At 39.3% G+C, this 18013-nt stretch overlaps 2 protein-coding genes across 4 annotated transcripts in view; one reads left to right on the top strand and one right to left on the bottom strand.

The window, feature by feature from the left end:
* Nucleotides 1-2702: 2702 nt before the first annotated feature.
* pcsk9 (proprotein convertase subtilisin/kexin type 9) lies at nt 2703-16005 on the top strand. Of its 2 annotated transcripts, none has more exons than XM_052535076.1 (12): nt 2703-3367; nt 4068-4259; nt 4420-4543; nt 4717-4850; nt 4942-5083; nt 5628-5824; nt 5905-6088; nt 6178-6354; nt 9483-9631; nt 9720-9882; nt 12868-13078; nt 13214-13362. In XM_052535076.1, the coding sequence occupies exons 1-11, from the start codon at nt 3191-3193 to the stop codon at nt 13044-13046; spliced, it is 1818 nt and encodes a 605-aa protein (XP_052391036.1). In that variant the 5' UTR covers nt 2703-3190; the 3' UTR covers nt 13047-13078; nt 13214-13362. The 2 variants fall into 2 exon arrangements, with proteins under 2 accessions (XP_052391036.1, XP_052391035.1); XM_052535075.1 differs by having other exon boundaries at nt 2750-3367; nt 12906-13078; nt 13214-16005.
* The window catches only part of usp24 (ubiquitin specific peptidase 24), a 62951-nt gene continuing 59023 nt past the window's right edge, over nt 14086-18013 (bottom strand). For both annotated transcript variants that reach the window (XM_052535058.1, XM_052535057.1), the window contains one exon: nt 14086-17083. In XM_052535058.1, coding sequence (XP_052391018.1) covers nt 17021-17083 — 63 coding nt within the window. In that variant the 3' untranslated portion in view covers nt 14086-17020. The remainder of the gene's footprint in view (nt 17084-18013) is intronic.

The raw sequence follows: 18013 nt of genomic DNA, 5'->3' as shown, positions 1-18013 counted from the left end.
ATGGCGTTTGTGGCGTTAGGTCTGTTTCCTGATGTCTGTAGAGAAGCCACAGGTGTTCGCCACGTTCTGCGCTGCGGGAGTGATAATGTTGGTTATGGGGACTGTTTGGTCTCTGTGTCAGTGTTACCCCAAGGTAAGGAGTGTGGGCTGTTCCCTTTATTTGGTAGATGGATTTCATGTTTTTTGTTCATTGCAGATAATCAAGCATGTACATATAATTTGTCCCTTTGTAGAATTCAAGGTGACAAAACTATTTTGGTGTAGCATTGTAAATTAAGTTATCAAAGTATAATATCACATGTGAGTGTTTCACCTGTCCTACAGGTGACTGTCATACTGCCAGATAAAGATAAACTATGTGGGGCTGGGTCACGGGACTCGAGTGCTGAGAGCTCAGATGAAAAAAGGTTAGAGTGAACTCTTCTCAAACTATTTACATTTCAGATATACTGCAAAAAAAAAACATTGTAAAGCATACATTTGCCAGTGGGGGAAATTTTTTTTTGTCTATTTATGTTATTTATGTTATGTCAATAAATGTGGTTCTCTAATCTAATTCAATCTCTTCCTTCTTTCTGTCATTACAATGTGTGTCTGTGTGTTTTCTGAGAGCCCATCAAGTTTCAAGTCTAAGTTCTCTTCCTCTATAATCGGATCGGATTTTGGATTTCTTTAGAACAACTGGGCCCAGGTGTTATGTCATTTCAAAAGAGTCAATTGAGAGTCCAAAAAAAAAAAAAAAAAAAACAACAACAACAGGCAACATAAAATTAGCTCTTGGCGATATATTGAGGTCTTAACATTCAGCCGGAAACTGAACATTATTTACAACGTAAAAAAAAAACATGCAAAACGAACACAATGGTGACCAATACAACCCTAAATAATAATTTAAACTTTTTAAAACGTACATGCATTCATTTGAATAGTTCCTGCTGATCCTAATGTCCAAATCATCATCTACATATGACTTACAACAAGATTTGCCAGACACCTAGTCATACTTTTTTTTTTTTATAACTTGTACAATAACAAAACATTTATGCATGTAATTTATACCATCACATTAGACTGTTTAGTATGTTGATGTCACAAGGTCTGACCATGACTTTGTCAAAAGCATATGATAATAGAATCGTTTCACTCTCAGGGAAATAAGGCTGGGAGAAGTTTAAACATTACTGTAGGGGATGAAATACTTGTGACCTGACTCATGTCTCCACGAAGACCAAAGGAGACTGAAAGAGGAACTGCCTGGTGTGAAGTTTTTATATTGGTCTGTGATGCTCTTTCAAAAGAGATCCTTTACATTTGAAACAGCACAATGATTAGAATTAATTTATATGTTTTAGATGATTTCAATATAGTATTTGAAATTATAGTTCTTCAGTGTGTAAAATTGATAATTGTTGAGCCAGTTAGATATTTTTAGTCATGTAAAAAAATGCATTTTGCAATACTGAACACTGAATCATCTCGGCCACAAAATACAGGCACATGCAATAGTTTTTTTCTGTCATGGTGGGGACTTTCCATTTACAAGGTTCCATTTGTGCCAAAAAGAACTGCTTTATGCTATACATTTGTCCATGTCTTCAGTCAGTGCCTATGTGTTGAGATAAACAAAGAACATACTCCTCAACATTCATAAATGTATGTCCCCTTGTTCTTTCATCCATCTTGCCAAGCTTGTTATGTCCTTCATAGAAGGCTATTTCCAAAAATGGTGTTCCAATTATGACAAAAAGTGTAGAACATGTATTTGTTTGTGGCTATTGTTATCCCCCCCCCCCCACACCCCCACAAATTAGCTTTCAAAATCTGTCTAAAACTCTGAATATTATGACAAAGCACAAAGATAAAAGGACTATACTGTAGATTTGCTCAAATTAAATGCCATATCCCTTGACTTCTGCTTTTTTTTCTGCTTTTCTGCTAATGGATATTTTTTATCCTCAATGGTCCTCAGAAACATTTCTGCATTTTGACTTGCTCATTCAGGCATATTTGTTAAACATGTTTTACTTATATGCTATACTTGCATTGTATTGTAGGTTCTTTTCTTTTCGTTTCTGGGGTAATTCGATTCCTACAATATGCAAAACCTGACACAGACACAGGTGAAAACATTCATCAGTTAGATTATTAATCAAGCATTATGCCCAAGCCTCTGTCATGTGATTTGCATTATCAGGTCGTTTACAGACAGATGTAGCACATCATACTGAAAAAGGAATTACATCATCGTTGCTTCTTAGGCAAAGGCTTACCTATCCTTTTGACAGCCCTTGATTCTTGCATTTTTCACACAATCTCAATAATTCTTGAATACAATCAGGTTACATAACTGAAAAAGTTAAGTATTCATTATTATGTTTTGGGCGCATGTCATGTTTTATTCTTTCTTTTTCCACAAAATGCGTTTTTTTTCTTTCAGTATGTGTCAAATATGACAGATATGAATAGCCTACTGCTTTGACCATATGGACTGTATTGTGTTTTACACGTTTAATTCGACTGCGACTCTTGTAGATGCTTACCAATACCACTATTTGGCCAACAGAGGACGACGTGAATCTGTTTTTGGCCAAAGTGATAACATCAGCATCCGATGTGCACGCGCAACTATTCGGCTCTCGCGGATGCGCGCAGGTGACACGTGAGCTCAAGTTCCGTGTAAAAACAGTCTTCCTTTAGTTTTAGTTTTTTTTTATATATAAATAAAATAAATAATGATAAAATATATATTTACAGTTTTAATACAAATCCATTTTAATTTAGTTTATTGATATTTATTTTGTTAGATCTATATTTCACAATTCTACCTATCTGACACTTTCATTTTACAGGTTTCATGTTAGGAAATGTTACATGTCTGTGCAGGAATAGTAGGCTTAACGTATAAAATGTGTGTGGGTGGACTGTAATATGACTCCTCTTCTGCTGTATTTATTAACGAGACATCGTTCGATACAAGGACAGAGAGACGTCAGCACGCCCCACCTCTGCTTCAGTCAGTCAGAGAGATTCAAATGACATGTTAAATGACATGAGGACACACTTCTGCTCCAGATCTCTCTGCTTCATACTCCTGCCTAATTATATGACGAACACTAGTGCAAAAGCGAGAACTTTGAGCAATATCACCTGAAACTATTTCTTGGAAATTGTTTAAATTAGTGTGCACAAAATGAAAAGCGTCGTGACGGTATGCTGTCTGAGTTTTCTGCTGGGGCTTGTGGCTTTAGTTGAGAGTGATGAAGACTACACTGAAGATGAAGAGATGATCCTGTCTCTGATTCTGCAGGATGACACCCAGCCTGAAGCAGAGAGCAGGCCACCCGCCCAGTTTTACAGGTGCACTAAGGTAAGATCACTATACCTGCTAAATGAACTAATGGGCTTATTTTTGGGACTTGTCATATTACCTGATATTAACTTAAAAATGAATAAATAAATAAAAATGTCTAGTTAAAGAAAACACATTGGGGGGAAATAGAGAAATAGGGTGAAAATACAAATGTTGTAGGGAAAATTGCTGTAGGCTATTTTCAAAATGGAAATGGTTTCGTATTCTGGGGCAGCCATATGATTTAGTATTCTGGACATTTGGACTTAATTACATGAAACTGTACTTTTTAAAATAAACGATTTTGATATTAAATGTTTGTTTTCTGTTAATCATGGAAATTTACTAAGCATTCAGATTGTTAAATTAATAGGTGTATCAAATGAAGTATAAAAAAAATCTACTTACACATTGATATATACTCTATTGCGATAAATAACAGTATAAAAATAAAAGATGTCTAAAAGACAACAAAAACATACTTTTCACCTGGTGCTGGAGACGAAGTGAGTCATTTTCATTTGCTAAATTTTATGTAACTGCCAATAAACTTTTGAAATGTTTTATTAGTTGTGTAGGACCACTCGGATGTAGTCCTGAGAAAAACAGTTTCGCCATATGCAAGTCTAAAATAAACGTGCTGTTCCCGTGGAACGTCTGGAATGAGGAGGTTATCAAAATCAATGCTGATCAAATGCCCTACGTGTTTTACGCACAGGACGCATGGCGCATGCCGGGTCAGTATATAGTGGTGATGCGGAACGGAACGCACGTGAACCAGGTGGAGCGCACCGCGCGCAGACTCCGCGCGAAAGCCGCCAAACGCGGATATCTGATCGAAATACTGCAGACTTATTCGGGAGCTTTCCACGGGTTTCTGGTGAAAATGAGCAGCGATGTTCTTCACATGGTAATTTGCTAACATTATTACATAAAGTTTTATATTTGATATTTAATAATGTTTGAACTGTTGGACTTGGAAACTGTTGGAAACAAGTACTGGAATTACAATAATTCTTAAAAATACACATTGCCTGTCTTCTTCATTCCATTGCCTTTGTTTTTGGCAGGCAGTAAAGCTGCCCCATGTGGAATACATTGAAGAGGATTCCTCCATTTTTGCCCAAAGCATCCCATGGAACCTGCAGCGCATCCTTCAAAACAAACACGAGAGTGGAAAATATTCACCACCCAGTGAGCTAAAGCTTTCCCCTTTCTCACTTTTTTTTTTATTTTTTTGTAACACTTTGTTACTTAAAAAATTATGGTCCGAGATCCTGCAGCCTTTTCTTTTGCACAGTACTTTTTATTTTCTTTACTGGTAATAAAGTACTTGACCTATTGAGCTGTATTACTTGTTTATGCAGATGACGGAGCAAAGGTGGGAGTGTATCTTTTGGACACAAGCGTTCAAGTGACTCATCGTGAGATTGAGGACAGGGTGATGGTGACGGACTTCAACAGTGTGCCAGAGGAGGATGGGGTCAGAGTTCACAGACAGGTAGTTGAATGTAAAAAAAACAACTGAACAGTTTTTTTTATAGCTAATGAGAAGCATATGTCCATCACTCCCTGCGGTCTTCTGCCCACAGGCTAGTCAGTGTGACAGTCATGGCACACACATAGCAGGTGTGGTCAGTGGACGGGACTCGGGTGTAGCTCGAGGTGCCAGTGTAAACGGTGTCCGAGTGTTAAACTGCCAAGGCAAGGGTACGGTGTCAGGAGCTTTGGCAGGTAAACCAAAACATAAATAATTGTATTTAACTAATATACATACAAATATTATTAACCTATGTATTTATCATTATATAATATCTAATTATTATATTCATTTAAACTTTTTTTTTTTTTTTTTTATATAAAATTTGTAAAAACTTTAAGATAAAGTAGATCATGTATACATATATATATATATATATATATATATATATATATATATATATAGTGTGTGTGTGTGTGTGTGTGATCTAATTTATCTTAAAGTTTAAATATTACATGCACCAACAACCATGCAATGTTCAAACAGATTTAAAACCCGTTTCTTCCCCATATTGTTGCTTGGATTGAACTTTAGCTGATCATCTTGACCATGTCTACATACCTAAATACATTGAGTTGCTGCCATTTGATTGGCTGATTAGATATTTCCATTAAAAAGCACTGAACAGGTGTTCCTAATGAAGAAGGCATATAATACTGACAGATTTTACATTTTATATGACCCATCCTTTAGAATACCTCTGCAAAATTTGCATTAATTGACCCAACTCTGTTGCAGGTCTGGAGTATATCCAGTCATCTCTGATGTCTCAGCCTATCAGACCTGTGATTATACTGCTGCCATTTGTAGGGGGATTTAGTCGTACACTCAACGCTGCCTGCAGGAAAATGGTGGAATCTGGCACAGTGCTTATTGCTGCAGCTGGTAACTACAACGATGATGCTTGTCTGTACTCACCAGCCTCAGAGCCAGAGGTACAATGGATTGAATCCTTCAGATAAGCAGTTGCTCGTAGATATATTCGCTGTTGACATCATTTGGTTCTCCGCTGCAGGTGATAACAGTAGGGGCCGTTAATTTTGCTGACCAGCCCTTGAGCACTGGGACGACAGGCACCAATGTGGGCCGCTGCGTGGATGTGTTCGCACCTGGTGATGACATCATCAGTGCTTCCAGCGATTGCTCCACCTGCTTCACCACCAAGAGCGGAACATCACAGGCAGCGGCACATGTTGTTGGTTAGCACATACATGCCAAAACTATGACATTTTTTTTTATCACTCTGTCCATACAACAGCTGTGGTCCGTGTTGTTGTTGTATTTTTAGGCATAGCAGCGGTGCTCCTGAATCGGAGTCCAAACTCCAGCTCTGCTGAGCTTCTGCAGCAGCTCCTCCATCATTCAGTCAGAAATGTCATTAACCCAGAGTCTCTGCCACTGAACCACCGTCTCTCTACACCCAACGTGGTGGCTGCCCTGCCGGACTCGACCTCCACACTCATAGGTCAGAGTTCACAAGGAATTAATTTAAATGAATGTCAATTTAAACATTGTGGCTTGATGAGCAATGTCAGTAATAGTCTGGACTGAAAATACAGTGTGGTGATTAATTTTTAACACTTTAATCAATAATTTATAAAAATGCAATATAACCACCTTATTTAATAATATCAATCTTTAATTCAACACGGGTTAGCAGATTAATTTTTTTAATAATATAATATAAAGTACATTAATAATAAAAAAAAATATATATTTTATACTTTTGATATACTATTAAAGTTTTTGTCATTTTAAAAAAATAAAATCTTAAAACTTTAGTAAAACATTTTTTTGTAAATGTAGTAGTTTTTTAAAAAAAATGTCTAAATAGTTTTTTTTATTCATTAGTTTTAGTTGATTTAATTTATTTTAGTACTTCATGTTAAACAATACAAAAATTTGAAATGTTGCCTTGTCAACTTGCCAACTTGTAAAATATTTCATTTCAGTCAACATTTATTTTGTTTCAAGATAACAATGATAACCCTGAATTATTAATATAATATAATATATAGATACTGCTCCTATATAGATAAATGAGCAATATCATGCTCTTAGAGAGTTTGACGGCACAAGTGTAAATGCATAAGAAAAACAACAGCAGTGTCTTTAAAAACCCTCTTTTGTGCAATACAACTTCCTCCACCACAGATTAAAATCTCAGTTTGTAATCGGATTGCCTGCTCAATCAGATTGAAAAACGTTCATAAACACTTTAATCCATCCGATTGAGCTCGATCGGAATGACATTTCGATCGGATTGAAGGGGGTGGTTTATTCCTCTTCTAATACGATTGAGCCTGCATGTAAACACTTGATTGGATTGAACCATGAAACTGAAAGGACTGCGCATGTGCAGTGATGCAGAAATAACGTAATGACATATGACGCAGAAATAATGTACGCACGGAACAAGCGGCTCTTCCTTTTGAATAAATGATTGTATAAATACTTTGTGCAGTACGCTCGACCCCCCCAGGAAGTGCATGCTTCTAATTGACTTCACTTGTCTCCGTTGAATCCAATGCGGGCACTGTTTCCATTTCTTTTTACTGTCTGTGGTATAAATGCGTGTCCTGTCATTATAAAAATCTCCACAGGCAACCCGTTTTGGGTGTGGGAAGGGGCTTTATTTTCGTGTGATAAATATGAGCAGCCACAGCAGTTTATATGTTTATTTATCCATAAACGTGTATATAATAATTCTGCTGTTAAAAACAAATAAAGAAACCATGTAGGAGAGTGGTTATTATGTGCAAATAGTGTAAAAACTCAATATTATTTGTCACTTTTATTTGAGCAGTGTGCGCATTTAAAAAAAAATCTATTCAGATTTGAAGCTTGTGACATATAAACGCACACATCAACCGGATCCCTTTATTTAGGATTCATGCAAACACTATAATCGGATTCATCAATTGTAATGAATTCGGTCTGATTGAGTAGCCATTGAGTTGCTTCATTGAACGCTTATTGTACGCTCACTGTATTAAAAACGGCGTATTATGAGAGAGAGATTGACTGAGCAAGTGTGATGACCTGCATCTGATACAGCATTCATTCATCAGTTCAATCTCATATATCAAACATTAGTTTGAATGTCCGCTGAGGAAAGTGATATCTTTGTCGTACTGTCCTTTCATCTGTTAAGGGTGATTTTCGATGACACACTGTTCACTGCATTTGTTAACTGCGTCTTACAAGCTGTAATTAAAAGTAAAAATAGCTTCCACTTCAGTCTCTTTCAATATAAAAGTCTTTACTGCTGACTCTTGTCGCCATCACAATGTGGAACAATGTCACTAAGATCACCATCACAAACACACACGGTTTCCCAATAAATACTACTATGTATAGAAAATAATGTTGTAGTTGTTTATTATTTACTGCATAATAAACAACAACAGCCATAATAAAAGTTGCTAGACAATTCAGTCAAAAGTACAAAGGCAGCGCACTGATATACAGCAAAGTTACGTATACAGTAATAAAACCTCTCCGGTTACATGCCTAACCTCGGTTCCCTGAAAGGATGGAACAAAACAATGCGTAGCTTGCACTTGGGGGTTATCCCCCTCCTCTCAAATACTGAGCTTGATCGCATCGTGCCTGCAAATTTTACCGGCCGATGATGCTCAAGCGCTCGAACTAGGGGTGGAGGCACTCACTATATAGGCCGATGCTCAGCGTCATTACATTAGAATCTTTCGGCTGTTCGAACAGGTACTAGACTCTGAGGATTAAAACACCGCAGCATGTGCAGTTTTTCATTGCCTCCTTTCAGGGAACCCAGGTTTCGTACATTACAAGAGACGTTCCCTATCAAGTTCGGTCTTTCGACACTGCGTAGCTTACTCTTGGGGACGCGTATAATCCCACTATGTTGTATTCCCCACACCTGGTGAGAAGAGTCTATTGAACCAGACTTTGATAAAGCCGAGTTTGTGCACAAGAAAGAAATGAATTCAGGTTTGGAATAACATGACAGTGAGTAAATTTACATTTTTACATTTTAATCATTTAGCAGACACTTTTATCCAAGTCATTAGACATCAGAGCCAGTGGCAAATTCCAGAAGATCTGGCCGAGGTGAGGCTGCTCTTGGTGGGTTCATGAGTACTGAGTGGCCGCTGATGCCCTGGAGCTAACATCTCTGGAAACGTCAAAGCAAATTTTATAATAGATGTTATATTTACTAACAAAAATAAAAAAAAAACTTCTTAAAACTACATTCTGTGACAATAAAAATTGAAGGGGTTTTGGGTGTCTGCCATGATGTCTACCGATAAAAACGGTGAAATGGTTGGAGGAGTTCTGTTATTACTCTGTTCAGGAGTTCTGTTTGGTTCGATTAAAACGAACCCAGGTGCGATTGCTCTATTAGTGCAGTTCATTTTAGTAACCCTGGGGCAAACCAAACAAGCAAATCTAGGCTGCTAAAAAGTGACTTATATTTCCAGACGGAATTCTCAGAATATTCCAAACAAAAGCTGTGTTCAACTTAAAGCGGTGAATGGGTATTTTGATGTCCAAAACAGACTGGTAAGCAGTAAGGTAATTTTCACTCTTCATGTCTGTGTTTTCTTACAGGGGAGGACCTGCTCTGTAGATCTGTTTGGTCTGAGAGGTCAGCTGTTAAAGGTTTTGCCACAACTACAGCCCGCTGTCGCCACAGTGAAGAGATGCTGAGCTGCTCCAGTTTCTCACAAAATGGAGTAATAGCTGGAGAAAGAGTGGAGGTGATTAGCAGAGAAAGTTAGTTTTAAATGCTCAAAAAATATAAATGTTTTAAGCTTTTGCTCACCAAAGTAATTTCCTTTCTGACAGGAGAGAGATGGGCAGAAAGAGTGTGTTGCTGTCAATGGGAACGGAGGGCATGGTGTGTTCGCTATTGCACGCTGCTGCACAGGCCATAAAGCTCAGTGCCAGATGTTAGAGAGTCCCGAGAGAGGCGAGGATGCAGATTGTCCTCCAGACCACCAGCTGACAGGTGACAGAAAGCGGGAAATTATCATTAATTAATGGAATTTTCTGGGTTCAGTGGAAGCTAAAGTCTGCTGACTTTTGGTCAATTACCATACAATAATATGAAAATGTCCATAAAACATTTTTATATATTAATAAAATAACATTTTATTTGGACACTTTAATACCTTTTTATTTCTTGTGAACTTTTTATTGTGCTTTTATTTTGGAATAGGTTACACAAATATAAAAAAAAAATGTACTCAGGTCATCCTCAGGTCATCCAAGATGAATTTGTTCCCTTTCGATACTACACTTGTACTGTGTCTGCTAGACGCATATGGGAAAAAAGTCTTTTTTTCTCCTGAACTTAAGGCTTTTTGGTTTGTGCAGTGTATTAAAAACGTGCCAATGGCTAGGCAGCAGAGCTGCACAAGCCTATGGCAACGAAGCCTGCCAAGCATTGCCGAAGCCCACCAGAATGGGCAGGGCATCTTCAGCGACGACTATGTCGCCACGCTGATCCGAAGCAAACTTCCGCTTCCATCCCTTTGGCTAGTCACTCTAGTTAATTCAACCCCTCACCACGTGGGCCGAGGTCTGGCATCCCATCCCCGGAATTGTCAAGATGGGTTATGGGGATAATAAAATGATGATATACACCAGTGCTACAGTTGGGTCAGATTCGTATGCATCCCCTTCAGCGCTGGTTGAAACCACGAGTTCCATCCTAAGCGTGGTGTCAGGGACGCCTGCAGATCAGGTTGAGGCAGGCTTGTATAACAGTGCTAGCCCCTTGGAAGAACTCACGTTGAATGGAAACAGCATGGACATGATTTGCAGAAGAACAGTTGCCACGACAGATGCCTCCAACTCAAGTTGGGGGGCACTTTGCAAGGGCATACCACTTTCAGCTACTGGTCGAAAGTGGAAGAAGGCTTTCACATCAACTGCCTGGAAATACTAGCAGAATGTCAGGCCTGTCAGTTCTTCCTGCCAGACCAAAAAGGACACCATGTGCTGATCCGATCAGACAACATGTCTTTGGTATCCTACATATCTGTGGTATCCTAGAAGCTGACATGTTATCAAGGAGCAATGTCGCCTCAGGGGAGTGGACACTCCATCCACAGATTGTTCAGAGGAGCTGGGAGATCTTCGGCGAGGCCGAGGTAGACCTCTTTGCCTCAGAAGACAAGTCTTATTGACCAATTTATTTAGTAAAGATCAAGGATGTGTTGTCCCATGATTGGCCCAACTTCCTCCTCTTTGCTTTTCCCCTGATCCCACAGGTAATCAGGCAAATAAGGGAACAAAATCACAAGATTCTCCTGGTGGCCCCCTTTTGGATGAACCAGCCTTGGCTGTCAGAGATAACTCATCTGTTGATAGCAGCCCCCTTGGCCCATTCCACTGAGATGGGATTTCGTCTCTCAAACAAATGGGACAATATGGCATACTCGGCCCGACTTATGCGCCTTGCACCTCTGGCCAATCGAATGGAGCCTGTGAGGCTCCCAGAGCGAGTCTTAATCACAATTTCATAGGCTAGAGCCCCATCTACGAAATGCCTGTACGCCTTGAAGGTGTCTTAGCTGCGGCAAAGACCTCCGATTTGACAGAGGTGCTGTCATTTCTGCAAGAGCTGAGGGATTAAAGATGCTCCCCATCCATGCTAAAGTCTTTGTGGCAGCTATAGCAGCCTCTTGAGCGAGTCAGTGGGCAGAAATAGCTCGGTTATTTGTTTCTTAAGGGGTGCCAGGAGGCTGAACCTGCCTCAGCACCTCACTGTCCCTTCATGGGATCTGCCCACTGTGCTGAAGGCACTGAAGGGCACTGCCTTCAAGCCGCTTCAGTCTGCAAACATTTGGTCACTATCGCTTGATTGTACTGTTCCCATATGCGTCTAGCAGATGCAATACGAGTGTAGTATCTTAAGGTAATGTATTCTGTTACTAGATGGAACCTCGGTTCACTGAGATATGGGAATGAGTACTGCGTTGCTAGCCGTGCTGTGTATCCTGTGGTAAATGCATGCTTATATAGCCTGATGCCCTGCCCATTTTGGAGGGCTTAGTCAACGTTTTGGCGGGCTTTGTCGCCAGGCTCGTGCATCTCTGCTGCCTAACCATTGGTTCATTTTTAATACGCTGCACAAACCAATGGCTATGCAGTTTACAATGCCTGAATAAAAAAGGCTTCAGTCCAGGAAAAAAGGGCTTTTTCCCCATATGTGTCTAGCAGACGCAGGACTCGTTCCCGTATCTCAGGGAACAGAGCTTATGTTTAGTAACCGACTACATTTCTTCATCCAAACAGATTTAGAGAAATGTAACATTGGATAATTTGCTCAGCAATGGATCCTCTGCAGTGAATGGGTGTTGTCAGAATGAGTCCAAACAGCTGATATAAACATCAGAATAATCCATCATTTAACATATCGTGAAATGAAAAGCTGTATATTTTTAAGAGACAAATCTATCATTAGGATGTTTTAACTTTAAACCATCGATTCTGGCCAAAATAGCCTAGAAGTCTTTTATGTGTAATAATGCTTCATTCAGTGAAGAAGTCCATCTGTTTTGGACTGTTTTCACAACATATTTCTCTCCTGATTCAGATGAGATGACTTTTCACTGGATAATTATCAATACAGAGACACGTGACATAATTGTTTCTTACAATGACACAGCTTTCCGCTTCAGAATACGTTAATTGATGGTCTGGGGTTGTGTGGATTACTTGTGGATTATTATGTCGTCGTTGTCAGCTGTTTGGACTTATTCTGACGGCACCCATTTGAGCAATTGATGTAAATGCTACATTTCTCCAGCTGGAAGAAACAAAGTCAGCTAGATCTTAGATGGCCTTAGGATGAGTAAATTTTCATTTTTGGGTGAACCATTCCTTTAATTCACTTAATGAGTAAAGTTCCTGTTGTCACTGCAGCTGAAAATGAATTTGAATCGAGTTCAATATGCTTAACTTCATGAGAACTTATTTGTTTCAGTGTACATTTATGTACACAACTGTCATCTTTCCCTTCAGGCTGCAGTTATTCCTCTTCATCTGGAGATGTATCATACTCTGATCGACCTCTACATGGCAGCCGCAGGGCATGTCCTGCTAAAAGGGGTGAAATGTCATACGCATCCTGCTGCCACACATCCTCTCTGGAGTGCCGGCTGAAAGAACAGGACCCCACAGGTGTCAGCGAGCAGGTGACTTTCTCTCACAAGAAATTTCCATCGACTCAAAAATAAGAACCAGCTTTTAACATTTATAACAGTTGCAGTTTAAACTTGATTTGGTGCATCTGATCAGTGAGCAGCACTAACCTGCATCATTTCTTTCAGGTGAAGGTTTCATGTGAGGACTCGTGGACACTGACAGGCTGTCAGGGTCTGTCGTCTGGGTCTGGTGTTCGCGGGGCATTTGCTTTGGGAAACACCTGTGTAGTTCATACAGCTGGAGGAGATAAAGGGGCTGCCGCCATTGCCACCTGCTGCCGGCACCGCACAACCCACCAGCCCTCTGAACACTGAGGGATATGCATTCCTCTTTTGACACTTCTCTAAATATGTAACCATGGACATGACTTCTATAACACATAATAGTAGGAGGTTTTACACAAGTGAGCTCAGTTCTGTCACGATGCAATATTACATTATAGAGAAGTGCATTGTAACTGGTTCTGAATATAATGATATATAATCTAGACACTCAATAAGTGGCACTATAACATTTAAAACCCTTGTAAGGCATTTAAACTGCAAAACATGCATCAGTGCATTAATATTAGAATTCTGACCGATAATTATTTTCATTATTAGAATCTATAGTTTTATTTGAACAACAATAAAAAAATAATAAATAAATTTCATTTTGAGATTTGCTAAAAATTACATTTAACACTGGTAAAGCCAGCATTTAATGACAGCTAACGACAGCTGTGTATTAAATATACAATATAAGTCAATATATTTAACATTTTCAAATACTTTTGTAGACCAGCACTTTTCATTTACATATTTACACATATTCTGAATTGGAAGAGATCAATTTTTTTTGCAAGAGCGTTATCTACTATTATGCATGTGCATTGTGCATAATAGTGTACTTCTTTTTCTAAATATATATTTTTATATTACAAACTTTGACAACTTCATGTAATGGTCTAAAATCTACTTCAGACTTGACACATACACAAATCACACAATCTGAAAAGTTGTGCATTCCAGTTTTTCCTTTTTTATATCAAATGTTTTCATTGTCAAACTCTGATGTACAAATTAAAATGTGGTTTTGACATGCATTAACAGATTCCTTTACACATCATACACACTCGCAGCAGGAATGAAATCACAGATCTACCGAGTGGTTGGGACAGCATCTACAGGTGTAGGAAAGGTTAAAAAAGATTGATTGGAGGAAGGAGGATCAGGTTTGTTGATCGTTTTAACATACCCTGTTCACTCAAGTACACCACATTTCAAAGAAGTCTCTACAGCACTAAATATGTACTGTAATCCCACCGTATCTTATGGGCTCCTTTAGTGAAAACCTAAGCAGGCAGTTGAGCTGAAATTAGTGTGATATTTTTGCAAATGTGCATATTTCAGAAAATAAATAATAAAGATGCCTTGTGTTTAGGCCTTGATCTGATGAATTCTCCCCTCAATTGAAATTTAACACTGTGCCTTCAGCCCTGAAACGTTTCAAAACAATCATCCGGTCATCCTAAAACCTGTCTTAACTAATCGTCCCAGAACGCTTACCATATCTGCTGCTGTGAATTAGCATTGAACCATTTATTGATTCAAAGCATAAAGGCAGTTGTGAGTACTGCAGTGTTCTGCTGAGTATTAGAAGCAAAAAACCAAGAGAAAGAATCAGAAAGTCCCTACTGAAAAAAAAATAAAAATGCTTAAACCAACCTTAACGGGTTTGCGGGTTTTACAAGGCCATCAGCATGATCAATCTTGAGTTTAAGTGCCTCAAGCTACTCTAATACCAGCAAACCAGGCTGGCCATGTTCACAAAAAAAAAAAAAAAAAAACAAAACAAAAAAACAGATGGTGTGCTGGTTTTACCTGGTCTCCCAGCCTGAACAATTTTGAGTTTAAGTACCAAAATCACTCTAAAACCAGCAAACCAGACTAACCTATTGAAAAAAACATTCAAGATGGTGTGCTGGTTTCACCTGGTCTCCCAGCCTAACCAATCTAGAGTATATGTGCCCAAAACCAGCTAAGTTGGTTGGCTCTGTCATCTTAAACCAGTCTAGGCTGGTTTGCTTCTTACAGTTGCTCTTCCAGCCTGATAATGCTTGGTCTGTCAGCTGGTATTAAATGGTTTTTGGACACTTAATCACCGAAACACAACTTAGCTGGGCTGAGAGACCAGCAAAAAACAGCAAATGCACCAAGTCTGGTTTAAGACTTATTTTATAAACCAGCTTCTTTTAGCTGCTTTGGCCAGTTTATGCAGTTCTTTTCCAGCAACAAAGACTCACACACACACACACACACACATACAAACATGCACAGAAGCATGGCCAAAAAAAAAAAAAGAAGAAAAAAAAAAAAGACATTAATGTTAAAGTTGCGAAGAGCAGATGACTGAGGTAAAAAGCAGCACTAACGTTTGTGTGAGGTGGCATTAAGGTCTTTCCACTGTAAACATTGAAGCAATGTCACTAAGTGTTCTAGTCTAAATACAAAATGAGCAGCAAATGGCAGCTGAAACACCCTGCAGACTACCTGAAAGAGGGACATCACATGCCCGGCTCAATCAAGGGGCCGTGGCGCACGAGGCACCGTCTGTGTCCTCATATGGCGCTCTGAGATGAGCTCGGCCGAGCCATCCGAGTATGCGTTGTTAGCGTAATGTTAAGTGGGTTCAGGCTTATGTGTAGCACGACGTGTCCACTGGTTTGTCTCAAGGCGAGGACGTGAGCAGCATAGGGGAGGAGTCGAGTAAAGGCACTGTACTGCTCTGTGAGAACTTCCTGTCCCTCCAACAACCTCCGTCTTTCTCTCCTCCTTCACCCCCTTTCCACCCCATCCTCGCCTTGTCATCCGATTTGCATTGCGTAAGGCAGACTGAACAGAAAAGATGCAGGCAAAAAAAAAAAAAAAAAGACAAATTTGGTAAATTACCCCTGAACAAGACAACATCAAAACAGAACAGAAAGAGTGAAACAGTTTCTCAATGGCAAACTCTGCTGATTGTAGCACTCATTGTGTTTCAGGAAGAAGAAAAGCTCGTTGGACAGTAGCATCTCTATGTGTTGCATATGTGTCTTCGGACTCATCTGCTGATGCAATATGTCTTCCGCTGTAAGGTCAGTCCTCAATGTCCGCCATCATATTTCTGTCTAGCACTGGTGTAAACAGCTTGTGTCTTTTGCTGCACGCGATACCAATCCGAGAAAACTGATGGACAGAGATCAGCGAAGGACATCCGTCCAATTGTCTTCACGTGATGAATTTGTCTCAAATTGAATTCAAATATAAAGTGCATTTAAAAAATACCAGCAGGAAAGAGAAGGGAAAAACCGGTGTGATTATTTGACTCTCAGATACTTGGCAGGTCCCTCTTTTTTTTCTGAATACATTTGAGGCACCTCTCAAACAGAACCAAAAAAAGGAACCAGTAAAGAATTCTTAAAAATATTATTTTACATTTGAAATTACACATATGGAACACATCTTTACATTTCTCATGAACATTATCTACTTAATTACATTGGCAAATATATGATGACTTCTTTTAAAACACCGTCTGGCACCATAGTAGTTCGGCGTAAAAACGTCAAGGAAACGAACGCCTCCGTTTTTATTAAGTCTCGCTCGTCTGAAAGGACTCAAGTCAGACGAAACATCTAAATCACTTGCATGACCTGAACTCGTATTTCATCCAGCCAGGCTTTAACCACCAAAAAACAAAAAAAAACAAAAGATATTCGCCACTGTTTACTTCTCGTGCGAGGATGCCTGAAGAGCGAGCGCTCCGACGGGCCCTTTGGCTGCTTCTGGTCGCTCCATTTCCAATCCCTAGAAGTTCAACTGCAGATTTCTGATTGTCTGTTTAGAGCCACATTTTTCCGTCGGAGGGTAACTTTAATGTGTTGTTTTGATGCGCAAAAATAATGAGAAGCGTTATGGATCCACATCTTCTAGATCACTTCGAGAATCACCCAACATCATCGGGGATTCGGATCCCTTAGAAAAAGAGAGGGAGAAATGGTTAAAATAGTAAATGAAATTACCGTATTTTCCGGACTATAAGTCGCACTTTTTTCATAGTTTGGCTAGTCAGGTGAGAATTATTTATTAAAATTAATTTGACATGAACCGAGAGAAATGAACCAAGAGAAAACATTACCGTCTCCAGCCGCGAGAGGGCGCTCTATGCTGCTCAGTAGGGTTGTAACGATTAATTCGTTTTCTCGATGCATCGATTACAAACCCTGTTTGATTTTTGAATCGCCGATCTTGGACAGTAATCCATTCAAAATGCTAAGAATCGAATGATCGCGATTTTTATATCGATTCAATGCTTTCAAAATGTATACACATTACATTACTACACGCACGAATTAATGGAGACCTTGAAGAGTGTTCGTGAATCGTGCCTCTTATCTGTCTTTCACGCGCTCCACCGTTTACCGCCTGAGACTGTCACAGGATCGCGCTTGCGCTCTGTTCGTCTCTGACACAGCTGACGTGTGATCTATAGGACTCGTGGCAAGTAATGCTAACGCGAATTTGTTTTACTTTCCTGTAGTTTGTCAATGGCTCTCTGCATCTTACCGACGGAGTTACCGGAGCCGTCGACAGCTGTATTTATTGCATGGAAGGAGCAGAAATGTAAGTGTCTAAATCATACGCACAGTTCCATTGAATGATAAATGTTTTTAAACAATGCGGATGAACCGAATATACAAAGGAAACTTTTAAAATAAACCACAGCATTAACAACGACCTTGAAATAAGACCGCAAGATTTATCTGATAATATGCATGAAAGTAGTGTTTGTTTCATTAGCAAACAGACATCTGGAGCGTTTTCTCTCAGAATCATTCGCTGATGGAGAGGAAAAGTTAAATAGAGATGAAGACGTTTTCACAATGAAAGAGAAGCGATCTCGCT

The sequence above is a fragment of the Carassius gibelio genome, chromosome A20 (assembly GCF_023724105.1).
Source record: "Carassius gibelio isolate Cgi1373 ecotype wild population from Czech Republic chromosome A20, carGib1.2-hapl.c, whole genome shotgun sequence".
In the NCBI taxonomy this organism is placed as follows: Eukaryota; Metazoa; Chordata; class Actinopteri; order Cypriniformes; family Cyprinidae; genus Carassius; species Carassius gibelio.
Note: the sequence above shows the minus strand (reverse complement) of the source record. Positions and strands in the feature narration are given on the sequence as shown.